Source organism: Dermacentor silvarum, chromosome 1 (assembly GCF_013339745.2).
Source record: "Dermacentor silvarum isolate Dsil-2018 chromosome 1, BIME_Dsil_1.4, whole genome shotgun sequence".
Taxonomy (NCBI): Eukaryota; Metazoa; Arthropoda; class Arachnida; order Ixodida; family Ixodidae; genus Dermacentor; species Dermacentor silvarum.
Window position 1 is genome coordinate 248,690,492 of NC_051154.1, and position 26,027 is coordinate 248,716,518.

At 46.4% G+C, this 26,027-nt stretch overlaps 1 protein-coding gene across 2 annotated transcripts in view; it reads left to right on the forward strand.

The window, feature by feature from the left end:
- Positions 1 to 377: 377 nt before the first annotated feature.
- LOC119437025 (protein spaetzle 4-like) overlaps positions 378 to 26,027 on the forward strand; it is a 51,435-nt gene continuing 25,785 nt past the window's right edge. The window contains exons 1-2 of one of the 2 annotated variants that reach the window (XM_037704084.2): positions 378 to 1,103; positions 23,045 to 23,193. In XM_037704084.2, coding sequence (XP_037560012.1) covers positions 1,008 to 1,103; positions 23,045 to 23,193 — 245 coding nt within the window. In that variant the 5' untranslated portion in view covers positions 378 to 1,007. The remainder of the gene's footprint in view (positions 1,104 to 23,044; positions 23,194 to 26,027) is intronic. The other variant, XM_037704085.2, reaches the window with a different exon arrangement.

Sequence of the window (26,027 nt, forward strand, 5' to 3'; positions counted from 1 at the left end):
ACTCAAAGACAACAAAACGGGGCTACACAAAGACCGTCAAGCCACGCAGCACGCCTAGCGGTTCGGGATGAAAGGATGGACACCACGCGGCGGAAACCGGGTCAGCTATCATTCAACGTCCCGCGTGGCTTGTCTGCGCACGGTCCCCTTCGCCAGGATCTCTGACCAGAAGCACCGTGCGTGCCTCGCTGTAGTATTCATTCCTCGGGGCGTATACGCAAAGCGATGGCCGTGCACACGAGCCGACGACCCTTTCCACGCTGGGTGACGCGACGCGGGTCGAGCGACCGCCACCACCACAACGTCTCCTCCCGGCCTCTCTCTCTCTCTCTCTACAGCCACTCGACCACTCTGAGAGAAGGCCGAACAGGCGACACGCTCGGCAGTCAGCTGTGGAGGAGGCCAAGAGCTGAAGGAAGGACCCGCACAGCAAACACGCGCACCGGAATCGTTGGTCCCGTCGCGAGGCGCCAGTCGCCGCTAGCACGCGTTGAGAGGGCAAGAGCCGCCCGGTGCGGTTACTGGGTTGCCCGCCTGTCCGCCGGCGGCCTAGAACTGTCGCTGCCGCCACCGCTGCCCGACCGACCGAGTCTCCCGTTCGCCGGTGCCGCTGGGCCGCGCTTCCTTGCCTTTCGTGAATCCGTGGCCTTGAACTGTTTCGAGCAGCGCTTAGGGTCACCTGCGGGACTTGCGACACCGGCGGCGCAGCAAAAGTACGGGTGCGCATCTTCATTCTCTGGCCGCTCGCCGCTGACTTCATGTCAATGCGAAGGTCGTAACAGGACCTTAGCGGAGAAGGTACCTCTCGCGAGGAACTCCGATTCGCGCGCCACTTCTACTCGCCGCCGTCATGACTTTTGGACCTGCTCGTCCTTGCTGTGAACCCGAGCTTAAGCGGGACTGAAGACACGTTCAGCTTTCCGCTGCGTGTGTACTTCATCTGCGACGTATCGCAGTCCCGTTGACGGTTGCATCATAGCGCGAGGGCTACTCCCGCTACGCACCCAATGGAGAATTACTGCAGCTTCCCCTGGAGTACGTCAGCGGTGCTACGCCGCTTCCACTGGCACGTGCTCCTCCTCGCACTCGGCGTATCCGTCCTGGTAAGTCGTGTTGACGTCACTGCAAATGTTTTCCTAAGAAAGGACGATAACGTCTATAGGTCCATTAACCATAAGAGCGAGCCCTTCGTGATGGAGTTCGTGGGGTACTCACCAACTCCGTCACGAAACGGCCTGGTAACCATGAGAGCTCATTAGACGCTGTGCCAGCTAAAACATCAAATGTTTTCAGTAAGTTTCGCAACGTGTCGTTCACGTGTTGATATTGTGCACTATTTTTTTTTCTGTGTTATACAGATCCCACGTGTTACCCTTTCATTCAAACTTTCACAACTGGCCAAGGGTGTGTACTTTAAACACAACGGACTTACAATACAGTTGTTTTCCCTTCGTTTGATTAATATAAACGAGAATAAGGGGGAGCCTAGGTGTCCGATATTTGTTAGTCACAACCATATGAAGCCAACCTGATAATGAAGTCAAGGAAAGCATAGGAAAATCATTTATAGTTTATAGTGTACAAATGATAAGCTAAAGGGAAATGAAAGTGGACGAAAAACAACTTGCCGCTGGTGCGAGCCGAGCCCGCAACCTCCGCATTACGCGTGCGTTGCCCTACTGATTGTGCTACAGCGACGGCTCTTCCCACGTCCTCATTCTTTGGTATTTAGGTATGTGTGCAAGATCTAACCAGCTCCAACTAGCTGCCTGCCGCTAAAGGTCACGTACTACGCCATCGGTCAAAAGGACGTTCCACATCCAACGTCATGGTCACGAGTGACGCTGGCAAACATTCCCCAGGTTTGGTCTTGTACTCATTCCTAAATACCCACGAATCGGGACGTGGGAAGAGCCGGCGCCGTATAGCACAATTGGTAGTGCACTGCACGCGTAATGCGGAGGTTGTGTATTCGGCGGTGGGAAGTTGTTTTTTCCTGGAGTTTCATTTCCCTTTAGCTTACCATTTCTGCACTCTAGTTAAAAACTACAAATGATTTCCCCTATGATTTCGTTGGCTTCATTATCTGTCGGCTTCCTTTGCTTAAAATAATTGTTCATGGAGATGTCCAGATATTACAATCTTCATATACTCCTTTCAGCTGAGTGTTCGTTACATAATTAGAGCCATGCTGCGAGCGCCTACATTCACGTTCTTCTATTGTCGGCATTTGTCTGACCATTCATGGCACCTTGACGTTCAAACGACGCTAGAAGAGCGTGCATCTCGGCTTTCACCAATGAGTTCTGACGCTGCTCTTTGAACTTGTGGTTTTGTAACATTTTCGCCGCATCGTGTTACGTGCACATCCCGTTGGATACGTTCCAGCAGTCTGTATGCGATATTATGCAAATTTCAGCTCGCGCAGCAGATATTCAAACAACAAGTGCGACGGCTAGAAGCAGTGTTGTGTAGAACCTTGTTGTTGAAAGCAACAAAGTTCTTGTCACGTGCTGCTGCAGCTCGGCCAGAATGCAACACTGTAGGCATAGCACAAAAACATAAATGTAGTGCTTAACAAAACACGTTGCCGTGCTAGTTGGTGATGTATTATTCTTTCTTTCTTAAGAAAGTATAATCCAGCGCTCCTTTTATCACAAGGACACAGAAAGGTTGGAGTCACCTCGCAATACCGAACCTCGCAACCTGCGAAGTTGGAGTCAGCACCCGTCCTGTCATGTCTTTATGTGACCTCGTCATAAAAAGTAACGCTGGATTACTTTCTTAGGAAGAAAACAATTATGTAGCCGTTTGGTATAACGTACCGCGACGTCATGCGATGTCAGTGGATGTATTACTGCATACCTAGAGGTTTTTAGGATGCATGATCTGCAGCGGTACGTATGCTCAAGCGAAAATATATATGTTTAATTATTTCCATTTCACTGCGTGAGCGTCCGCAAGTCAACAACGGCTTGGCCAGCTTTGCTATAATATATACAGTAGTAACGTTAAGCAAAATGTATGTCACCGTTGTATCGTTTATGTCAGACTTGAGGAAACAACGACTGCTGGTGCGAAACTGTAAGCAAAAGCATTGCTATTCGGAGAACCGCTACGTTGTTTAATGTTCCGCCAGCCATGACGGCTCTGCGTTACGATGTTCGGCTGCTAAAAAAGAGGTCGCGCCTTCGATTCCCAGCTGCGATGACCACATTCCAATGGGGAAGGAATGCAGAAACACTGATGTGCCGTGCTTCGGCGCACGTTAAGAAAGTGCAAGCATACGCAGTCAAAATCAGCCCGCAGTCTCCGCTACGACGTCGCATACAGTTGTATCGCTTCGGGGCGTCAAACAACAAACACCATCGAACCATCAATAAATCAGTTAATGAAGGGTAATAACTGTAATCTACCCGAGAGTAGCCCGAAGCCACAAAGAAAAGCAATCTGGGTTTCTCATTCAGAAAGCTTCGCAGTTGAAGAAATATTCGCCCTGGTCCGGGGATCTACCGTCTTAGCTAACCGGCATCTTAGCTAACCGACTGCCGGTTAGCTCTACCTTCTGAGCTAACCAGGAGGTTAGCAGATCGCAGAGCGAAGCCGAGTCAATCAAAAACTCGACGTGGTGGTGGGGGAGGGGGGCGGGGGGGCAATGAATGTGGCAAAACCAATCAATCAGCCACTTCCAATTCACTTTGTAGATTATCGCAGAATTAATTTGTTATACTCAGTGAGCTAATGTACCACGTCATGAATACTTCCCAGTGAACTCAAGAGCTGCCAGTGGTTTCCCTGCATTTTAATACTCACGTCATGCGCAAGCCCACCGCTCTGTACAGCGCAACAGCTGAGTGCATACAGACATTGAAAGTAAACTGTAGCGGTTCCTTATGTCGTGCATAATATATTAGACAACGCAACTTGCATTTGTAGCTCTTTGATACACTCATTCATAGAAAAAAACAAGGAGATGACTCGTCCAGCTATACAAGAACAAATAAAATTGAAACGTGATCCTTCTTACTTTGCCTAAAGGATCAAGTTTGCAACTTCAACGTTGCCCTTTATCTGAGCTTCATTCTCTTCAATTATTGTAGTCATTATTCATCCATGCCAAAACACCTCCTGTCCTGTCGTGCCACATATCCGGTCACATAAGTATCTGCAGTTCAACGCTCGCAAGATTCACCTGGTCTGCCCACCAAGGGTGTCACCACACATTCGTATAATGAACCTGAATAATTAACATTAACAATGCGTGCATGATCCGGTGCATATAGCTACACTGCACAGCACTTTTTCATGCGTCCAGCAAAGTTTGAAACCATCGCAATACCATAGACAAAAGACAGTAAAACTTCCCATGCCTAAGGTGTCGTCTGAAGCAGAGTGCCAGTTCGTCATCCAGTTAAACTGGCGACGAATTTCTCGACACCCGAGAATAGCGTATAATATTTCCACATCTCACCTGATGCCCATTGATCGTGTCCTGCCTATATGCAGCTCGTCCGGATAGACCAAGGTAGGGCGAGCAGGGGCCGCTAGTAGGACATAGAGTCGGAAAAACGGAGCAGCGTATTGGAACGAACGAATACAGTTGTTCCGTGCTAGAAAATGTACAGGCCAGAGACCATGAGTTCATAACGTTCTCAACCATTTTTCGGCCACCGTTTTCATTTGACTTCAACTCTTACCATCATCGTTATCATCACAAATGCCCACTGCAAGACGAAAACATCTCCAAAAGATGTCCAACTACGCCCCTCTTGCGCTGTAGAAGCCGGCTTGATCTTATGCCGACAAATCTCATCGCACCACCTAACGCCTGGATTACGTTTCCTTTCCTTTGGCACAAATTTTGTTACCCTCACAGGCCATCGCTTATCTCCTCTACGCCTCACACGATCTGACCACTTCCGCACCTTCCTCTTCATCTCAACTAGAATATCGGCTACCCGCGTTCTCACTATATAATCCATACTGACGTCTTCCAGCCTCTACGTCACGCCTCTACGTCACGTTCCTTGTAAAATCATCATCTCATCCGTGTGACACGTTGGCTGAGGTTACTTACTACTCCGCTCTTTCGAAAGGCTGACCACCAATTCATAATTTTTCTTTCCCTGCAGGTTATTTAACATTAGTTTTCTGCGCATCGCTCTTACTATACAGATCCGCAAAGAGGTTCGCAAGGTGTCGCATGAAACGCCGTAAAATCATGCACGCTTTCGGTGGCATTCTACGAGCAGAAAACACGGTATACGCTCGAGCTTAGCGTAGTAAGTCGGCGCTCATCAGTTGGCTTTGGCAAAAGTCAAACTGAATCTCGACCAATGAAGAAAGCGGTAGAAGTGGAAAGACTCGCACTGACCGCGACTTCTAAAAACCGAGAGTTCCAACAATACTGAGTCATTTGTATCATATGTCAGCGGAGTGAAATGGTGAAAATCACTTTTTCTTTATTACAGCTAGATCAAGACCAATACAAGCCGATCAGAACAGGAAAGGGTTTCAAAAAATTGATATTGCCTACTACATTGGCGTTCAACAGGTATACAGCTCCTCAACACTTTTCGGAAAGTTAATGTTGATTTCAAGAGAAAGCAGAATTTACTCGCGCACAGAGCAAAGCTTATAGGGTTGAATGGTGCACCCTGTGCCTGCCGCACAAACGAGTGTACTCTCACTTCTCAACTTCATGCGCGCAAAGGCTATTAGGAAATTCGGGTTTCAGAGCGGTAACGATTTTCGAACTACTGGACGAGCAATTTGTTGCGCGAACTCGCACTTTGCTGGAATATACGTGACGGCTTGTGAGAAGGCATCCGGTTTGAGGAAGCATGTCCTACAGAGGCTGGTTCGAACAGGACAGTGGAAAGGGCAACTAATCACTTTTTACTAGGTGATGTATTTTGCCCCGGATTATCCAACACATTATGCTTATGTCTGGCGGATGCGTGATCGTTGTTCTCAAATTTCTATACGCGTCTGCAAATACTTACTTTGTTAAATGCTGTAGCATTTTATCCACGGTACAATCCTCGAGAGTGTCCAGTCTTCAATGGTCAGGAACTAGAAGAAAAGATAAGTGCGAGTGTGACAGAAGACAAGTGTAGGCACTTCTTGAGTATTCTTGCGACCGCAGAAGACAGTACGCGTATGACCTCTAGTCCAACCGCGCATGCAGTATCCACTGAAAGGAGAACGCGCATTTTTATTGAGCCGGAAGTAGGCTCTTCGGAAAAGTCGGCGCTCTCAACAGGATCACAAAAAATGGCAATTTATTTTTGAACCACAAGCAGGGTTGTGTATACTGTAGGCTATTGTCAAGTAGCAGGGTGACGATCATAGTTAAATACCGTAAGGCTGACCCTGAAAAGAAAGTCGAAGTCAATCGTATCGTATTTGGTAACATAAGCGAAATTGTGGGCGCCGCTGGAGAAAATAAACGATACCAATGCCGATATCAGTGTCACAAGTCACCGGCAAAGTGTACGATTACTATGACGTAACAGAGCGACACTTCGGCCATAACTCGTAGTTTGTTCTTATATTCTCTCCTGGTCACTTCCGTGTTTCGGAAACTTCTGTGAGTGGTTGTGCAGACCTTCCTGTGCACCAAGAAAACGGAACCGCTTTACTCGGGCATAGATATGTCGACAGACATAAAACCCTACTATAAGGCGCGCTCTGCTTCTTTGGTTTAATCGCAACGCAAGTAAACAGCGTGTCACGTGCTGCTTGCATGCACCCCTTGGTCAATATCTCTGCGTGGGGAGCCCAGTGGCATGTCGCCAGTGGCCGGAGGCCAAGACCTTATGCCGATCAGGGCCAAAGGCAACATCCCCTCTCTGGCCGGCCGGACGCCGTCGCGTACGGCCGCTACTATGCAGCCCTCTGACCCCGAACGGCCCACGGATGTGTCTTGTTTTTGTTCCGCCAGCGACCTGCCGGCTTGCGACGTCGGGGAGGTCTCTTGCCGCGCACGCGTGCTTGTTACGTGTCTCCTTCGTCTTTGCACGCTTCTACGCCTTTGCCGACTGCGGCACCGCCGAGGAGGAAACCGGTTGTCCTAGTTTCTCGACGATGTGTGCCCCAATGCCAAGGTCGTCGCCGTCGTCTGCCGGGCAACCGTCACCTGCCCCCCCTTACTTCCGATGTTGTCGTTCCACACGTGCGTAAGGGGGAGAAAAAGAAAGGTAGAACTATAAAAAAAAAATCTGATACGTCCTTACGGCAAATGTGGGCCGCGCTGCTCTAATAGATTCTTTCAGAGTTACATGACTGGCCTGGGCACGGAGTTTCTGCGTTCTTTGACACTTCCTTCCACTTCGTCGCCATCGTCGGTCATTTCGAGGAATGATTAATGGGGCTGGGCAAGCAGGTTCCAGGTAGCGCATGCGTAGCCATGTCGAGCTATGCCGAGACCCGCCGCGATAGCCCAGGGGCTATGGTGTTGCGCTGCTGAGCTCGAGGTCGCGGGTACGATCCCGGCCGCGGTGGCCGCATTTCGATGGGAGCGAAATGCAAAAAACGCTCGTGTACATAAGTTTAGGGGCACGTAAAGAACCCCGTGTAGTCAAAATTAATCCGGAGTCCTCCACTGCCGCGTGCCTCATAATCAGACCGTGGCTTTGGCACATAAAACCGAATGATTTGATTTACCCAGAACCCCAGAACAAATTCTATGAATGGAATCAACAGCACAAGCTTCTTTTAGATCACCTATATACATTTCGGAATACAAAAGCCGTACTAGACTTTGTATAGACATCTGGGGGATCATAGTTACCTTCGTTCACGTTGTGTAGAATCATTCGCCTGCTCAAGCTAAGAAAGAGTTGAATGGCTCCAGTAATTTGGCCACTTGGCCTTTCAACTGCACTTCTGAAAGCAAAGTAACAATAAGTCATTAACGAGTACCGCGCTGAAAGTGTTAGGATTTCGTTCGATATGCTGGATAATACTGCAAATCTCCTTACTTTGCTGAGAATGAAACATTAGAGGAAGTATTGGAGCTATCATTTTCTAAATGACAAACGTACGATGTGGCTAGTTTAGCCTACACCTCAGGAAATCAATTATTCTAGGCATTCGAGGGATGGCTCCGCATTTCATATCTGATTTAACTGTAAGCGAATAAATCTTTGTCGATACTAACAGTGGAATTACTTCTAAACATGTAGGTGGGTAGGTCTATTCAAAAGGAAGCGTCCCAAATAGAGTGTCTTTAAATGCGTTCATGGCACAGTTTCCGCATCATCCTTCCCCGATTAGCCATTGCTAAGAGTCTGTATTCTGTAAACTCGAGTCACTTGAGTCCCTTCCACGACTAGCCATCGCTACAGATTCTGGTGCCCGCCACTCATGATATCTACTGGCATGATAGCGAATAACGACGTGAACAACTTTAGCAAGAGCGAGGAGTGGACCTCTCTTCTGATATATATCAATGACGTATTTGTAGACTATTTACATACATACAGAGCCAATATTCCGGACGAACAACTCGTGCTCCAGGCAAGCCCACGATTGTCACACATACCTCAATCAGGCGATAACTTTCGTCACAGCCCGCGTCACTCGATCAAATATGTCTAAACGGTCCTCATTCGGTATAGATGGTTCGTCGCTCTATCGGCGTAGAGTAAGTTACCAGCGCAAAAAGGCGGACAAAGACACAAACAGGACGAAAGAGAGCGCTGGTTTTATTATTAGGTGCGCAGAATACAACTTGAAACAGCAATCGGGGATACATATCAATTGACAAATAACTAAAACATTGAGGTATAAGAAAATGCACCTTAAAAAAGTCATTCATCATCACAGTGGCCTCCCGCGCATGCTGCCTTCTTCTAAAAAAAAAGCCAGCTCTTCACGTGACAGGGCTGTGATGGCTTGAGTGGCTATATGGATGGCTACGAATGGAGCAACGCGCTCGCTGACGCGTGTGCCTTGTTCCCACGCCACTTGCGCTGCTTCTATGATTATGCGAGCTGTCACTATCGTCAAAAAGGCACTCCAGCCACTAATAAATGCAAAAAAAGAAAACAAAAGAATGCGAAACAAAGGCAGAAAGAAAAACAATTGCGGAGGAATAAAACATCGAATAAATCCGGCATAGCCTGCTTTACACCATATTTGCATTGCCAGAGCACTATACCTACATCGGCAACACGCGAACGTCCATTCACACTGCGCGTTACCAGAACAGTCACTACGCGAAATGAAGAATTCACACAAGGACGAAAACATCACATCACTACAAACACTACACGTCCGTCACTGACATTGCATTTCACCAAAGAAAGAAAGATCGTTGCAAGTTCACATGAGTGTGCATGAAGTCATAATATTAACACATTCACGATCGCTCGTCTCTCAAAGAGACTGCAATAAGTCACTATCTAATAGAAAGTCGCAATATGCTATGACAGCGTGTCTTTGTCCGTACACGAGCAGGGGCCAAGAACCTTGTCCACGGAAAAATGACGCCTATCAAGCCGGTTCAAGCGGCTGCGCAGGGTCTCTCACTGCTGCTCGTATTGCGGGCACTCGATGAGCAGGTGTTCTACAGACGCATCGAAGGTTACAGCGGATACCAGCAGCGGACGACCTCTTTTGCATTCATGTAGGAAGTAAGGTGTGTAGGACACCTCTAGGCGTAGTCGATGTATGAGTCTATCAAAGGCGCGATCGAAGCGTTGGTGCGTTGTGTAGTGCAAAAAAAGCGTCACTCTCTCCTGAATAGTAGAGATGTTTTTTTTTTTCTGGTTATCAAATCACGTGGCCTCACTAAGTTTTCCTTGTAGTCTGTAGATTATTAAAAAATGTATTGGCACTTGATATTGAATATTTATGAGGGTTCAATGTATCTAACCTATGTGCCGGAGTAGCCTATCCGTCAGCAGCCTCATTTCCTTCAATACCGACATGACCCATAGTCCACGGAATACAGACTTGATGGCCAGCAAAAGATGCAATCTGTAGTGTGTTTTTTAAGCATGAAATGCTTTTAGCTCCCGTTGTCAGCGACCTTCAAATGACCTTAAGCCAAAAGCCAGAGCCGTTATTCGGGCACTAAACAAGAACATCCGGACATCGTTGCGAGAACAAAACGAGATCATCCGGGCAGCCAGTGAAAACTTAAGAGAATGAGGTCTCTGGCCCCCAACCCTTTGTACAGTACCGCATTACATACGCTAGTTACTGCCCAAACAAGTTTTAAAAATATTGCTTCCGATTTCATCATAATGTTTGCTCACAATATCACTCAAGCTGTAACTTCTAGTACGCTGAATTTTTATTTGTCATTTCCGATAGCGACGTTCAAAAGGCAGATAGAGGGCACCATACACTTGATTGTCATCTTTTGGCGCTGAGACAGGGTTGCCTGTGCTCTTTTGAACGCCAGCGGTCCGTGAGTCGTGAGCGATCCGTGACAAGAAGAAAAATCACAGCATATCCACGGGGTGAATGATGATGAGTGGGCGAAGCTCCGGAGGGAATCATCGGATCTCCCGCTTAAGGGGACGCTAGCACAAACGCGTTAGAAACGTGCAGTACTCTCTAGTAAGGGGGAGCGTCCATAGCGTCTTATGCAGCCATTTACACATGCCGGAACGTGCACCGCGTTTGCCGACGCCATCACATGACTGCTGAGAGAGTATACCCCCCGTATTCATAAACGCTCCTCGACTTGAACTTGACTTGCCACCGCCTTGGGCAGCGCGTTCGAAACGCGTTGAAGGTAAGGCGGAGAGGCCACAGCGTCTTACACCAGCTTCTTACACGGGCCGTAACGCGCTAGCACAAACGCGTTAGAAACGCGCTAGAAACGCGGCCTTTCGTTAATGTTGGGTATTTATTGCCATCGTGGTGCGTGTGTCTATGTGCGCTTCGTGGCGTAGTGGTTAGCGCCGCGCGTTCGGAAGCGAGGGGTCCCTGGTTCGATTCCGCGCTACGGACACAACTTTCGCAATTTTTTTTTTTCATAAAACGCCGGAAGCGTTCTCCGGAAGCCGGAAGCTGGCTTCCGGAACCGGAAGCGGAAGCGGAACCGCAAGTGGAAACGGAAGCAAAACCGGAAGTGGAACCGGAAGCGGAAGTCGGCTTCCGGTTATACTATACGTATACATATATATGTATATATGGGTATACATACATATACGGACACACAACGCCATCTATTGAGCAATTCATAAAACTAGACGTGGCTACCTACTACGACGGGGACGAACGGGTGCCGCTATAAGGAGCTTCGCTCCTAAAAACGTAACGACAGACGCTGAGCGCGCTGCACTGTTTGAAGAAGAAAAGCGGTTGAAGCTGGCGGCACCACAGGCAGCAAAAGACGCCATATGGTAGCCACTTCATGCTGACTATTACGGGAGAGCCATCATTTTTTTTTACTTTTCATAAGATCATACACAACTATTAAACAAAACAGGTAATTTTCTACACAGATCAAGCAGGTTAACTATTCAATCTGGACATTGACAAGAAATCATATATTCATCGATTGAAATGCAAAATATTACTTATTCAAATGTGCCGTCAGCAAAATTTATTGATACATTTGTTTTCGCAGACGGTTCAACAACAGACGAAGGTTCGACGGCGGCATTTGACGCAGCTAGGCATCATATGAGCCTTTTTCATTGAATGACAACGCACTTAATGAGAAATAGACGAAAATTACGGCACACACACACACACACACACACACACACACACACACACACACACACACACACACACACACACACACACACACACACACACACGCACGCACGCACGCACGCACACACACACGCACACACACACACACACACACACACGGTGTTCCTCTGTGTCTCATTCAGTGCGATGCCGCTCAGTCAAGAATGTCCAACCAACTAGCCCGCCAACTTCTCCTGAGCAAGATTACATGAGCGAAAGTCACAGATTGTACCACCAAAGCTCGTCTACTACTGCAAAACACTTTCTTGCACGCGACGAGGTCCATGTTAGAAAGTACTTGCAATCATAGATGGGTAGTCTGTATATATATACTACGACTCGAGGACTCTCTGGAAACGACAACAGCAGTGCGCGCCTCCATTGCAGTTTGATCATACAGGCCATGCAGCAATTAACCTTCTAATTACACGTTTAACCTATTTTTTGAAGGTACGTTCGCTCTGTGTAACGTTGCAATCATCAGGTAACAACCGGATGAGCAATTTGTATTCTTTATAATCACTTCAGCTTATTTATTTATTTATTTATTTATTTATTTATTTATTTATTTATTTATTTATTTATTTATTTATTTATTACTATGTCAATCGTTGCGTTATCGTTTCCATTTCAACATAATGGTGATGATGATGACTTCGTGATACACTGGCAGGAATTAACGCTCTTTGCCGCACTTTGGTCAGCAAAACTCGTTTTCTCTTGAGTTTTTGTCTCGCAATACGCCTGTTTATGCATGTAACAAATATTCGGTCATGAACTCTCCGTGACTAATGGTGGCTTTCTATACAGCTCCTTTGTTTGTTTGTTTGTTTGTTTGTTTGTTTGTTTGTCTGTCTGTCTGTCTGTCTGTCTGTCTGTCTGTCTGTCTGTCTGTCTGTCTGTCTGTCTGTTTGTTTGTTTGTTTGTTTGTTTGTTTGTTTGTTTGTTTGTTTGTTTGTTTGTTTGTTTGTTTGTTTGTTTGTTTGTTTGTTTGTTTGTTTGTTTGTTTGTTTGTTTGTTTGTTTGTTTGTTTGTTTGTTTGTTTGTTTGTTTGTTTGTTTGTTTGTTTGTCAACGACAGTCAGTCAAACGGAGAAGCTAAACGCTCGCGTTTATAATTCGACTGGTCGGATCACTTACGACGACTGGTGATCCAATGATACAAAACAACGCTCGCGGAAGCGTCGGTGGTATACATTAGAGATATACAGTGGCAAAGTACACACTGGTTTCTAACGTTTTCTTCGGGAAAAAATCCGTGCCGCCTAAAATAACGATGCACAGGCGCGAGTGAATGAAATCACAATAGCACTTTAGCAACGAAACAGTGCAACAAACAAGTGTAAAAAGCAGCACGTGCGTGGTTTGCTAGAAAGGCTGCGTGCGTTATCACCGGGATGCGCGTAACTTGCTTATGCGAGCTACGTGCGAGCGCGAGCGCGCAGAAAAACTACCGCAGAATTTCTTTCGCGAACATGTGCAAAAAAAATGTACTCTTTATGTCGTTTTTGCCAGACACCTATGGAGCGCTCACATTTATACTCGCAGGTTTTTTTTTTTTTTTTTTTTTTTTTTTTACGTGTGCCTAGCTCATTAAATGTGCATGATGTACGCGCGATGAATGCGAACGAGTTCGACCATTCTTGTGCTCCCGAGTCGTCCACGTGGCCGTGCTCCAAAACTTACATCCTGTTCTGCTTATGGCCGAAGTAAGAGATACGGAGACGAAAGCTACGTGGTCCGCTTGACCATTGCCTTCGAACTTACGGGACAACAATTGCCTTTATCAATTCCGCGATTCGTGCAGTTTGCATTCGCGTTAATGCTGGCTTTGAAGGTTATGTTACCAACCGCCTCCTCATCACCGTCGAGCAGCAGCAGTTCCTCGAGACGCGTACCAGTTAAGAAAAGATACTACGAGCACTTCTGGCTCGTTTTGTGGTTCGCGATCCAAGGACTGAAACAGATCGTGAGCTGCACCGTATCCGCACGTCGTTCACATGTGCTCCGACGTAGTAACACTCCTGCGTAGTCGGTGACTCGGCCCCTGACTAAGCGTGGCCATCCCAATACGGCTCTGCAGCAGCCCGCGGGTAGCCAGAAGTGGAAAATCGAAGAAGCCCAGTATTTGTCTAGTCTTGTCCGCTACTCTCGACTCGCTCGTTTTCTCTCTCAACGCTGTTTAGTGCCACGTTGCCAAGTCGTTTCTACTGTCATGGTACAAACTGGCGCCGTCGGGGAGGTGGCGCTCGATCAGAGTAGTTGCTGCCTTGCCTTTCCAAGGCTACAGGTCCGACTGTTGCTGAAAGCATCTCCCTCACCCCCCTACTTTACTTCTTTCATTTTCTTGCCATTTTCGGTTACCTCCTTATTCTACAATTTCATTTCATGATTTCGTACGGCCATGCGCCAACTAACGGCCCAGCAGGCCATCTTGTTATACAGGCTATCAGTTCTAAGCAAGAGTTATTTCATCACTATTCGTATTTTGTGATCGCTCCTTGCGTTGGCAGTGGTTCGTGTGACATGAGGTTCATCTGCGTCATCATCTCAATGTTAAGAAGGCGCAGATCAATTAACAACTTCTCTCAGCTACTAATACTGGTGTTGCATTTACGTCAGCAAAGTAATCTGGTGAGCTTCATCCCTTTATGGCGTCTCAGAGCACGGGTCCGTTGTGGCGTGCCATGTTGCAGCTGCACAGCTATACACGAAGCTTCGGAACACAGTTTTCTTGTGTCAGTAATCATGTTTCGTAATTATTCGCGCTTAAAGCGGAAATAATAGACATTGGATGTCCACACTACTGCCCCACTTTTGCAAGCACATTTTTCTTGTCTTTCTAAAACGGCTATGGAAGGCAATACGGATACTTAAATGCAAGTATAGTATAAAGGTGCCTCATTATACCATCGAAATATTCGCACGCCGTACAAGTTACATATTCACAATGTCCACTGCCTGCATATATCATGTAAATATAACGACATTAAGGGATATAGTCTGCGCAGTTCAGTCAAAGGTTACATTAGTACTACGTACAGCACAAGAGAAGATCCGAGAAAACGCACGCACAGATGTTTCGGCGCCGACTGTTTAACTTCAGTTATTGATTCAAAAAGCTGACTTCTGTTTCATCGCTTTGGATGACTCTTGTCGCTGAGGACTATCATATGTTTCGCCTTAGAAAAAACCATCATTGGAGTGTTGTAATTTCAATTAGGTACCTTTACGTTGCAACATTCACCTGTGCTGAAAGCCTTTAGCAGGTTAAACTATTTCAGCAAACAAGCACACTCTTGAGTACCTAATCATAAGCATCCCCACCAAGGATGTGTGAACGTTCATAGTCCGAAGTGTACAGCGTTCACGTTGCCTGATGCGTAGAGCAAAAGGCTGGAGCAGTTTCCCTCCTGCGCCAGGGCCGACACTCACGTCATCACTGGGCGATGTCTCTAAGAACGCCGTGAAATTTACAGAGGAAGTCAGGCCATCAGTCAGACAAAACTGCGGGAGCTAACGATTACGGCGAGTACATGTGCATAGAGCTCATAATATCTGCAAGTGTGATTGGATTCGACGTTGGTTTGCATGTTCCCGAAGGCAGTCAGAGGGTAGGCGCCTGCTGATACAATTACTAACGTACGGTTAGAGTGTTTTCTTCATCGCCTTGCCTTTGTGTTAGTAGAGACCTCGGAACAAGGATTTACTGTTTTCTGTCTTTCAAATAATTTTAAAAAGCTTACTGAAGCACATGTCAGTTGATGGCAATTTAAGAAATTCCTAAATGACGTTTAAAGTATAGAACTTTGTTCTCGACTGGCTGATGTAAGGCACCGTCTCGCACGATAAGGTTTTGTACTTCAAACGTCATTTAGGGATATCTTAAATTGCCAACACTGTTTGACAGAAGAGTGAGTGGATATCCATAAGCTTCAACTGCAGGACTACCACGTTGTCTAAAAGCATGAGTTGTGAAACGGTCCACACAGCTCGTGCTTGAGTTCTGGGAGCACGAATGTGTGTAACATGAAGGAATCAATAATAGACGTGTTCTGCTCTTTCCGCTGATTATTAGCAACATCGAAGCGCATGACAAACCCCAGTTTACGCAGCAAGATGCCGGAAAACCAATTTAGATGTAGCGGCTGACGCATTACCATCGAGAAACGGTTGCATATGGAGTGGACACGCTCAAGTCGAACGATGACGGCAGCCTGCTGAAACGCGCGAGACACGCTGCGCGGCCAGGGGAGAAGAGCCGCTGCCCCGGAAAGCGAGCGGGGAGGGCGGCTCGTTCGGAGAATTCCGAGCGAGGAGAGCTGTCCTTGACACAGTGACGCGCCAAACTGGGGAGGTCGGGCCGGTGCGCGAGTGGGACAGCTCGGCCAGAAAGGAACCGACGCCGGCGAGGCCGGTTTCCTGCGCGCACCGTTACAACGTACACGCTCCCTCAACTCTTTCGTGCTACGCGACGACGAGAGGTCAACGGCCGGTCGACGCGCCGTCCCCACACGCTGCGGCTCGCCAGAGTTCGCGTGACGACGGTCGTTTGTTTTATTGATAGCTGCACTAGACGTGCAGCTATCATTGCCGGGTTGCGATTGGCGCCCGTTTCCGTTTAAATGGGCGAGCGGAACTGCAAACGCAATGCGTAATGATCGACCCCGCTTGCCGAAGTGAATTATACAAACTGCAGACTTACTGAGGAACCAGTCGCATGACGCCATTGCAAGAAAATTAGCAATCCCATAGAGAGAGATTATATAGCTGTGTCCACTAAAAAGAAAGAAACAAAAAGAGCACTGCGGGCCACCTGAGTTTTTTTTTTTTTTTTTCTATGCAATGTTAGCCCCAGCATCTTCTTAGGAGTGTAGTAGCAGTGTCAACAGTGCCCAAGAAACCGAGTTTAAGCGTCCGTAGCAACAATCTGCAGCGCAACGTTAAAAGTGCACGCTTAAAATCATTCTTGTAGACAGGCTAAGCAGCCTAAGCGAGACGCGAATATAACATCTAGCAAAGAGTTAAAGAAGTGGCAATGCGAACATTGGTCAATTAAGTCCTAAGCCAAAAGGCTATGTGAAGCGTGGCCTTCGTATCGAGGCATTCAGCGCAGGAGTCATGCTAAGCATTCCTCTCACAAAGACAGCTAGTTCGCTATGAACACTTGGTGTTGTCGTCATCCGCAAAATGTCGTCGTATTTATCGTCATTGTCATAGTGTTGCTGTTGTTGTCGTCGTCCCACCGCCATTGTGCCATCGTCGTCATCACGCCCGCCGCCGTCGCAGACAATCGGAACGAACAACCTGTTCGTTCCGATTGTTAGGATCCACTGTCGGTTTAAACGACGAGGGGCCACTGTGGGCCCTTAGCTCGAGCTGGTTTTCGCCTTAGCCTCTTGCAGATCTCTTGTAAACAGACTGCATAATAGCATTTTTCACTCTTTTCTCCGCCCGCAACAATATTGCACTGACAATATATCGTTTTTTCTCGTGTATTCAAGAATAAATTGCAGTATGTCTCACCCATTTAATGTGTATTCCTGCCTTACCTTGCGCTTGCATAAAACGTGCGAGAACAATTGTACCTATGCAAGAGTTTTGCGGAGCAAATTATTTAGAGGAAAACTTCCCTCGGGAGTTCCTATCTAAATACACTGGTAAAAGATATCGTTCTGTGTGGCATCCACTGAACCAATTTTGATTAGGTCTATTGGATGTAAAATGAACTCTTCAAATGTAACGACTGTTGGGCAGATTTTTAATTTAGGTCATCATTTTTTACAAGAATGGCCGGAAATAGAAAATTCTTCTTTAATTAAGCATAAAGTTTACAACTCTTACTAAGCAATAAAAATGATATCATAATGGACCTTTTTCACGATGGAGGAGCGCCTCTAGCGGCGAGAGGCGAAAGCGCGAATGGGGGCTTACGGAGCCCCTCACCCTCTCACGTGGTGGCTCTTTCTCTCTGACCAACGCGACGGCTGTGGTTCGCGTACGCTTTGTGCAGAGTATCTCACGTTTCTGCCTCTTCGACCGTTTTTGTAAGAACGCGGTAGAGCTCCTCGACTTCTTGTAAAGCAGCTCGCCTGCTCTCGCGGAGCATTTGCAGCATGTTTTCGGCGGAAGGCATGAAGAAGCTTCGCGCTTCCAGCGGCCAGTGGAGCACCGATTTGTCGTCCGTGCCACAGGTGACGAGCGACGTGATCGACAGCCATTTCGGCGAGTCACACCGCCAGCTACTAAAAGGCTGGATTTTTAAAGAAGAGCGGTACATTCGCCGCATCGAGTGTATGCGTGCGCGAAGATCGACGGTACGTAGTCCGGGTGGGTGATGAATCGTGATGGCTCTCCTGCGAGAATAAAACCAACTATTCAAACCCGTGATGCATTGCTTGAAGGTTTCACTGCTACTGTTACGCTTGCGACACAAGCGACGTAGATGTAACAGTGCGCTAGCTGTAAGCACTTCGATTGCCCCCTGCTGCGGTAGCGTTAGAAAACGCTCCAAATCCACTTTCTGTTTATTAGGCACACCGTAGTGGATTGCTCCTGATTAATATTGATCACATCGGGTTCTTTAACGCGCACTACAACGCATGTAGATGTGTTTTTACGCTTCATTTCTATCGAAATGCGGTCGCCGCGGGCGGGATTCGATCCCGCGATCTCGCGCTCAGCAGCAAAACGCTGTAGTCGACGGAGCCACCTCGGCGTCGCCGCAGCCGCATGGCAGACATGGTATTCAATAAACAGCAAGTGAAAACAAATCATAGTGTCTATTGAGTGCCACACAAGCGGGAGTTTTCCACGGCGATCCGTCAGGGTTCACGCGACGTATGGCGTGAATCCATTTTCTTCGTCTCCCTTCCTGAAGGGATGCGGCTGTAAATGTGAAAAATCTCACGTTCGGAGGCCTGCCGCTGGAATTTGTGCAGCCTACGGCCGCACATCGTTGAGGCGTCACAATAATGTGATTGCAATCCCGTCGTTAGCAGCGTAAAAACGCAGGTGAAGATTGCCAGGCACGCGACGTGAAAGCCTCTCCGGACGCGCCACCACGGAAAGTCGCCTCGGCTGCGTCGAACGGAGAGAGAGAGAGAGACCGGAAGCCACCAAAAATGCTTTGGTCGCTTGCCCGCGAGAGGCGCCGTCAAATCATTTCCGGTGCGCATGCGCACAAGACTCCCGTGAAAAAGGTCCATTCTGTAAACTCCATCTCTTCGGACGTCTAAAGCGCACCGCTCTGAATTTGTTTGTGGACAGATTGTTACGGAAACATTGTGGAAATCTCACGTAAGCAATAAGGTACATTTTTTCTGTGCTATATATGTATTAACAGTGATTTTAAGGGTTAACTCGAAGTTTCGAACATCACTGTATTGTGTAACGAGTGTAACTCTGAGGAAGTTGTTGCTAAGCACAGTACATTTCTCCTAGGTCTATATTACGTCACAAATGCTCGGCTTCCATTCGACATTTGGGATATGTGCGCTCTAGAAAATTATTAGAAAGTTAAGTAGTGATATTTTGTTATTTGCTACAACCTCTCTGCAATTTGTCTTGCAAGTAGTGTCGACCTCTCCGTCTAATCTAGATGATAAATTGCGACATCTAAAACAGGAGACCTTTAATAAACATATGTTCAATAAAATAAGTTACGGGAAATATATATGCTGTTTTTGAAATTTGGTTCATTATCAAAGTTTGCTTTCATGTCGACGTGTTTTTATATGGTGTACATACGGGGGGCGGGGGCGTAATCAAACGTCGCGTGAGCATGTTTCGGCTGCACAAAATAACACTGAAAGGCACCTGCTTTTCTATAGTAGGAACTGTGAGCGGACGCCGAACTCACATATAACAATGTTCTCGTCTAAGTCCACCAATAAGCTATAAAAAGAAGTGATCGACGGCTTGCTTCATCGTAATAGAGAAACAAGTCTATTTAAGAGAGAGGTCTACTTCAGGTTGACTCCTCTAGCCTGCTACTCTGTGTCAAGATAAGCGGAGGGGGAGAGAAGAGGATTTTGAGTGGTGACGATGTGGCCGGAAAGGGTTGAATAAATGGTCTTTCAGGTGTACTTTCACAGTCTCGAGCACAGCCCCGTATATCACTGAATGCTCTAAGTATTCAAGCTCTTAGACTGGGAAGGCTTAGGAGTGACGATCAACGGCGAATATCTCAACAACCTTCGGTTTGCAGATGACATTGTCCTATTCAGCAACAACGGGGACGAATTACAGCTAATGATTGAGGACCTTAACCGAGAAAGTGTAAGAGTGGGGTTGAAGAATAGCATACAGAAGACAAAGATAATGTTAAATCGCCTGGCAAGAGAACAAGAATTCAGGATCGCCAGTCAGCCTCTATAGAGTCTGTAAAGGAGTACGTTTATCTAGGTCAGTTACTCACAGGGGACCCTGATCATGAGAAAGAAATTTACAGAAGAACAAAATTGGGTTGGAATGCGTGCGGCAGGCATTGCCAAATCGAGCTTACCACTGTCAATGAAAAGAAAAGTGCACAATCATTCCATTATACCGCTACTAACATATGGGGCAGAAACTTGGAGGTTAACAAAGAAGCTCGAGAACAAGTTAAGGACCGCACAAAGAGCGATGGAACGAAAAATGTTAGGCCTAACGTTGAGAGACAGGAAGATAGCGGTGTGGATCAGAGAACAAATGGGGTTAACCGATATTCTAGTTGACATTAAACGGAAAAAAATGGAGCTGGGTAGGCCATTTAATGCTTAGGATGGATAACCGGTGGACCATTAGAGTTACAGAATGGATACCAAGAGAGGGGAAGCGCAGTCGAGGACGGCAGAAAACTAGATGGGGTGATGAAGTTAGGAAATTTGCAAGCGCAAGCTGGAATCAGCTAGCGCAAGACTGGGGTAATTGTAGATCACAGGGAGAGGCCTTCGTCCTGCAGTGGACATAAATATAGGATGATGATGATGATGATGATGATTATTATGATGATTATTATTATTATTATTATTATTATTATTATTATTATTATTATTATTATTATTATTATTATTATTATTATTATTATTATTATTATTAGAAAGGGGAAGGCCGAGGAGTCACTGCACATGATAACGACTATTGACGAACCGAATTCTAAAGGGTGTGTCCGTCCGTCCTACGTATTGGAAGCTATATATGCTCCGCATTCCAACATATAATTCGGTGAATCACAGCCTTTAATTAGGTGTTTGAACTTGGACTGCGTGCATGCTCTCTGCAACTGAAGTCATCTGCGTGTGTTTGCATACCTTGCATCTGCTTTTCCCGCAAGGACGACATCCGATGCAAGGCGTTCTTTGTGTTTTTGAGTGTATGATGTAATCTCTGATGCTTTTTAGTCGCCTGTGCACCACACGTGGAGAAGAAGTGAAACTTTTCGACAATCGCTCGCTTTGTTCAATTATGTTAAAATGCCGTATTAATATTTTGTTGACGTTTGGAGTGTTGCTTGTGAATGTTAACACCAGGTTTCTCCTGCCCTGCTGATCGGCGATTTTTTGTTCGTGCAGTAGTTGGTGGTGATCAAGGTTTGCCGCTGTAGTGATGGCGTCATCAGTGATTCTAACATTAATAATGTATATCCCCACAAAGCCCAATGTATCATTTTTGATACGCTGATTTTGGCACCTAAAACTCTGATTTCAGCACTGGAAACAATATGCATGGCCCATAGAAGTGTTTTTGATATACCGGAGGGAGTTCTCAGTTGTGGATAGTTCATCAAATCAATTACTAAGTAATTAATTACCGTACTAATTAATGTGCAGACAATTATTGTTTCATTGTTTTCTTTGTACCAATATACCCCCCTATAGCCGTAAATAAATGTGAATACGCTGTTTTAATTTTCTTTGATGTGGAATAGCATTCGGGCTTTGTGGGGTTATATATATATATATATATATATATATACCGGGCGTTCAGAATTATGCCTCACGGACCTTTAACAAATCGCCTGTGGCAGGTAGCATAATTCTCATCGTTGAGCTGGGTTATTCGAAGAGGCGGACATTAGTAACACAAGAAAGCAAAACACATATTCAACTAATTAACCAAAATTGACGAATTAATTTCTTCGTTAATTACTTTACGACACATAGGGCAATTTACGAATTGTAGCCGGTGAGATTACAAGACGCATCCATTTGAAATGAATATCCAGGATGACACCACTTTCGAGATATTATTTCCACAAGTGTGGGACGAAATACATGGTCGTTCTAGTTACTTTTGTTCTTCAATGTATAAAACAGCATTTTGGTAAAAAAAAAAAAGTGGAACAAGAGTGAATTTTTACAGTGAGTTTGATGGCGCCTATCTCCAAACTGGTGTCATTCTGGAAATTCATTACAAGCGGTATGATACGCCTGACAAGCTCACCGGCTACAATTAGTAAATTGCAATGTGTCGTAAAGTAATTAACTAAAGTTAATTAGTGATTTTTTAACTAGTTTACTATGTGTTTCGATTTCTCGTGCTACTAATGCCCGCCTCATTGAACAACCGAGCTCAATGATAAGAATTATGCTACCTGCCACGGGCGATTTCTAAAAATTCCGTAAAACTTAAAAATGAACACCCTGTATATATAGCGAGGGTCTCGAATCTAGCAGCTTTGATTCATTAGGTAGCCTACGAGGGTTTCTTTGCCACGTGACTGCGCCCCTAAGTTCACGTCTTCCGGAGAAAAAAGGATGTTCCACATCCGCCCAACTTGACTCTAAGTGGCGCTGGTTAACACTCCCAGGGCTAGATCTAGGAAACACAAATACCTAAGTAGGCGGACGGATTGATAGCCGTCGCTGTAGCTCAATTGGTAGTGCAACGCACACCTAATGCGGTGGTTGTGGGTTCGTCTCCCACCGGCGACACGTTTCTTCGTCCACTTTCATTCCATTTTCTTTATTATTTTCTGCATTTCAATTTCAAGCATAGCTAATTTCCCCGATGCTTTCCTTGGCATCATTGTCTGTTGTTATATATATATATATATATATATATATATATATATATATATAAGCCCTCCCACTCACCTAACCACTGGCTTCACTGCTCTGCTAGAAGAACGAGTAAACTCGGTCTGTCCACAGCGACGGCGCATGATCACAAGCAACTCCCAAACCAGCAGGTGCATTATACGGAGCGCACCGCTCCAATGAGAAGTGTGTGCTGCGGTCTGCACAGCGGTTCGTCGAGCCCGATAATCTTCGCGGTAGAAAGTGACCACCACTGCGTGCTCTATAGCCCTCCTCCATCACTTTGTGTCCTGGACGTAGTGGCAGCAGGAGCAGCGCGGTGGAAGGACCGGCGGAGCGGCCGACGCACAGAGCTGCGGCCCACGCATCTCGGCGCGCTTCCTGCTCGACATCCCGTGCGACATGACGCGCTCCGCCTTCTGCAACGTCGCCGGCAGCTCCTACCCGTGGTGCGTATAGACCTTTTATTTTTTTCACGGGCGCCGCCATATTGCGTAGGCAGTGGCGCCATCTATGGGCAGTTGGCATGCTGGCTTGGGCGAGTGCTCCGTGTTGTATGCCAAGTTACACTCTTCGGCAGTTTCTGGCGGTTATTTTCGCGCTCGCGCGTTCTATTTAGTAAGACGCGGCGTCTTCAACGTGTGAAACGGTTCTGTGAGACGTACAGAAGTGATTTAAGTCAGCATGGCCGGCGTTTCTGCTGGAGTTGTGGCGGGCGGAGCACCCAGCGCCATGTGTGCGCGCGCGTTTGAGCCTACAATAAGCCTCGGAGATAAGTTGTGTATTTCTGAAAATTTGTTTCACGAATGTGACCTTACTACAGCATTCTCACTAATTCGAAGCTGTAGTTTAGCAGCAATGAGTATAGTTGCGAAACGATCGTAACAGCATGGCTACCATTCTGCTGCGATAAGTTGTGCTGTTTACTTTGACAAGCGTTCTGATTGTTATCTGTAGACCCTTTGCGCGACTACCTTGTTTGTTGGACGAGGTTTCCGCATAAGAATAAAATAGTTTTTGTTGATAATAACAGCATACCGTACAGTGTGAATCACACTTGTCGAGTAGTCAAGCGACCGGCTCCGGACTGCGCGAGCGTCCGAAGTGGAAGCAGCTGGGCTCTACCGGTTTCCCACGTAACTTGAGCCAAACTTTAAGGAAATGCAAATGACCACGTTGCTGGATAGAACCAAGGTAATGGTGTTTGCCGTCGCTTGGAGATACTTAGATTATTTTTCTTCTATTCCGCCTAATTACATAATTAGTCTTAATTATTTAATCAACGTCTCAAATATTATAATTAGATAAAAAGTATCAATGAGAAAATTCTAGAGCAACATGAAAAACTCCCGATACCGCTTTCTGTTGCTCAATACGTGCTACATAAAAGTGTTTTTCCAAGCATGAAAGAAGCCCGCGAAAACACGCAAAATTGCCGCGTGACTGGCCGCTCGAGGCACTTTGCGTGCATTGCTGGAGTTTGCGCTGACCCTGTCCGGACGCGATAAAGGAAACCGGCTTCACTTCAGTTAGGTCCCTTAATCTCGCGAGGTTGCTGCCATACAGACCACAACGAACGGAAGGGGCTTAAGATCACCTGCATCAAGTCTCTTTTTGCGCCTTGAGGAGTCTTCTTCGTTGGCATGAACTACAACGCTTTTAGCGCACGGCTATCAGCAGCCTTGTTGCCTGCTACGCCAATGTGTGAAGGTAGCCACTGTAAAATCATGGTGAACCCGACGTTCTGCAATTCTCTAACTGCATGTAATGTACGGTAGATGCATTTTTTAAGGGGAACCCGCGCTGTAATAGTTGCAGCGATGCCTTGCTGTCTGTAAAAAGAACAGCAGGCTGAGGTTGATAGGACTTCAGTTTCCGCAAGGCTGCTTCAATTACACTTTCCCATTCCGTAGAAGGCACGACACGTTCAAGTCTCACAGCCCCTTAAACACCGAGAACCGGGATCACGTAAGCCACTGCACTAGCTCCATTCTCTTTGTCAACAGAGTCGTCAGTGTAAGTGGAGATGGCAGTCGTATACATTCTGTCGAGGTATTCGAACACCAGCAATCTTGCTTCCACCACTGGTGTAAGGGCGCTTGGTGCGAATATGCGGAATGTTTAGTTGACATTTTACACTGTCGTAAAACCACGGTGGCTCCTGACATCATAATTTTTTTAGTAAATTGCAAGCCAAGTACACAAAGTATGTTCAGTGCCCCAAAGACGTGAGATTCAGTCCCCCTCCGAAGTCTTTGTAGACGAGCTCTCCCTGCATGAGTCGGACTGATGTGGTCCTCTCTCCGCCTCCTTGTATTTTAACGGCTTATCTTGCAGTTGTACCGGCTGTATAAAGTAATTTACTCGCATACCATGCCCCATGCAAGGCGATGCGGGCTTTACTCGTGCTTCCCAACGCCGCTGTGCTGAACATCGTGAATGCTGTCCTGAGCAAGGCAATATGGGTGTCGTAAGTGACCGACCTGCAGACTTCAGCAAGTAGAGTCAAGACGATTCTAGTTACAGAGCCTTGCTGGACTTCCCGCATGATGCAGGATTGCATTCATATCTTTAAAGGGTTTTTTTTTCTAGATTTTTGTTTGTACCGTAACACATTATGTAACTCTAATGGTCCACCGGATATCTGCCCTTCATTTCTCCCTCTTAATGTCAACTAGGAGGATATCGACTGCCCCCATTTCCTCTTTAATCTGCACCGCCGTGTTCATGTCTTTCAGTGTAAGGCCCATCATTTTTCCTAAGGCGGGTAACAGCGCACACAGACGGGGACAGAGTGAAGAAACAACAGGACACAGCGCTAGACTACAACTGATACTTTATTGCAAGGAGCAAAGCATATAAAGGCTGAACCAGGCTAACAAAGTCAAACCCCAAAAAAATGTGATAAAAAAGAAAAGAAAAAGACATGTCGACATGTCGAAAAAGGGAAGAGGGCAACATGATAAGTGTCTTTTTCTTTTATTTTTTATCCCATTTTTTGCGTTTGCCTTTGTTAGCATTTCTATTGGCTGGTTCAGCCTTTATAAGTGTTGCTCCTTCCAATAAAGTATCAGTTGTAGTCTGGCGCTGTGTCCTGGGGCGCTATAACGTAAAATGATTCCAAACTGTTTTGAGTCCAAACTCCTGACGTCAAAGTTACGTAACCACCGACGCAAGCCTCGGGCGGTGACCCGCAGCGTTGTCTGAACAACCCAATCAAACACTCTCCTCGTTTATAGGAGGTCACCTTTGTTCGCTTTCAAAAACGAATAACATTGTCTAC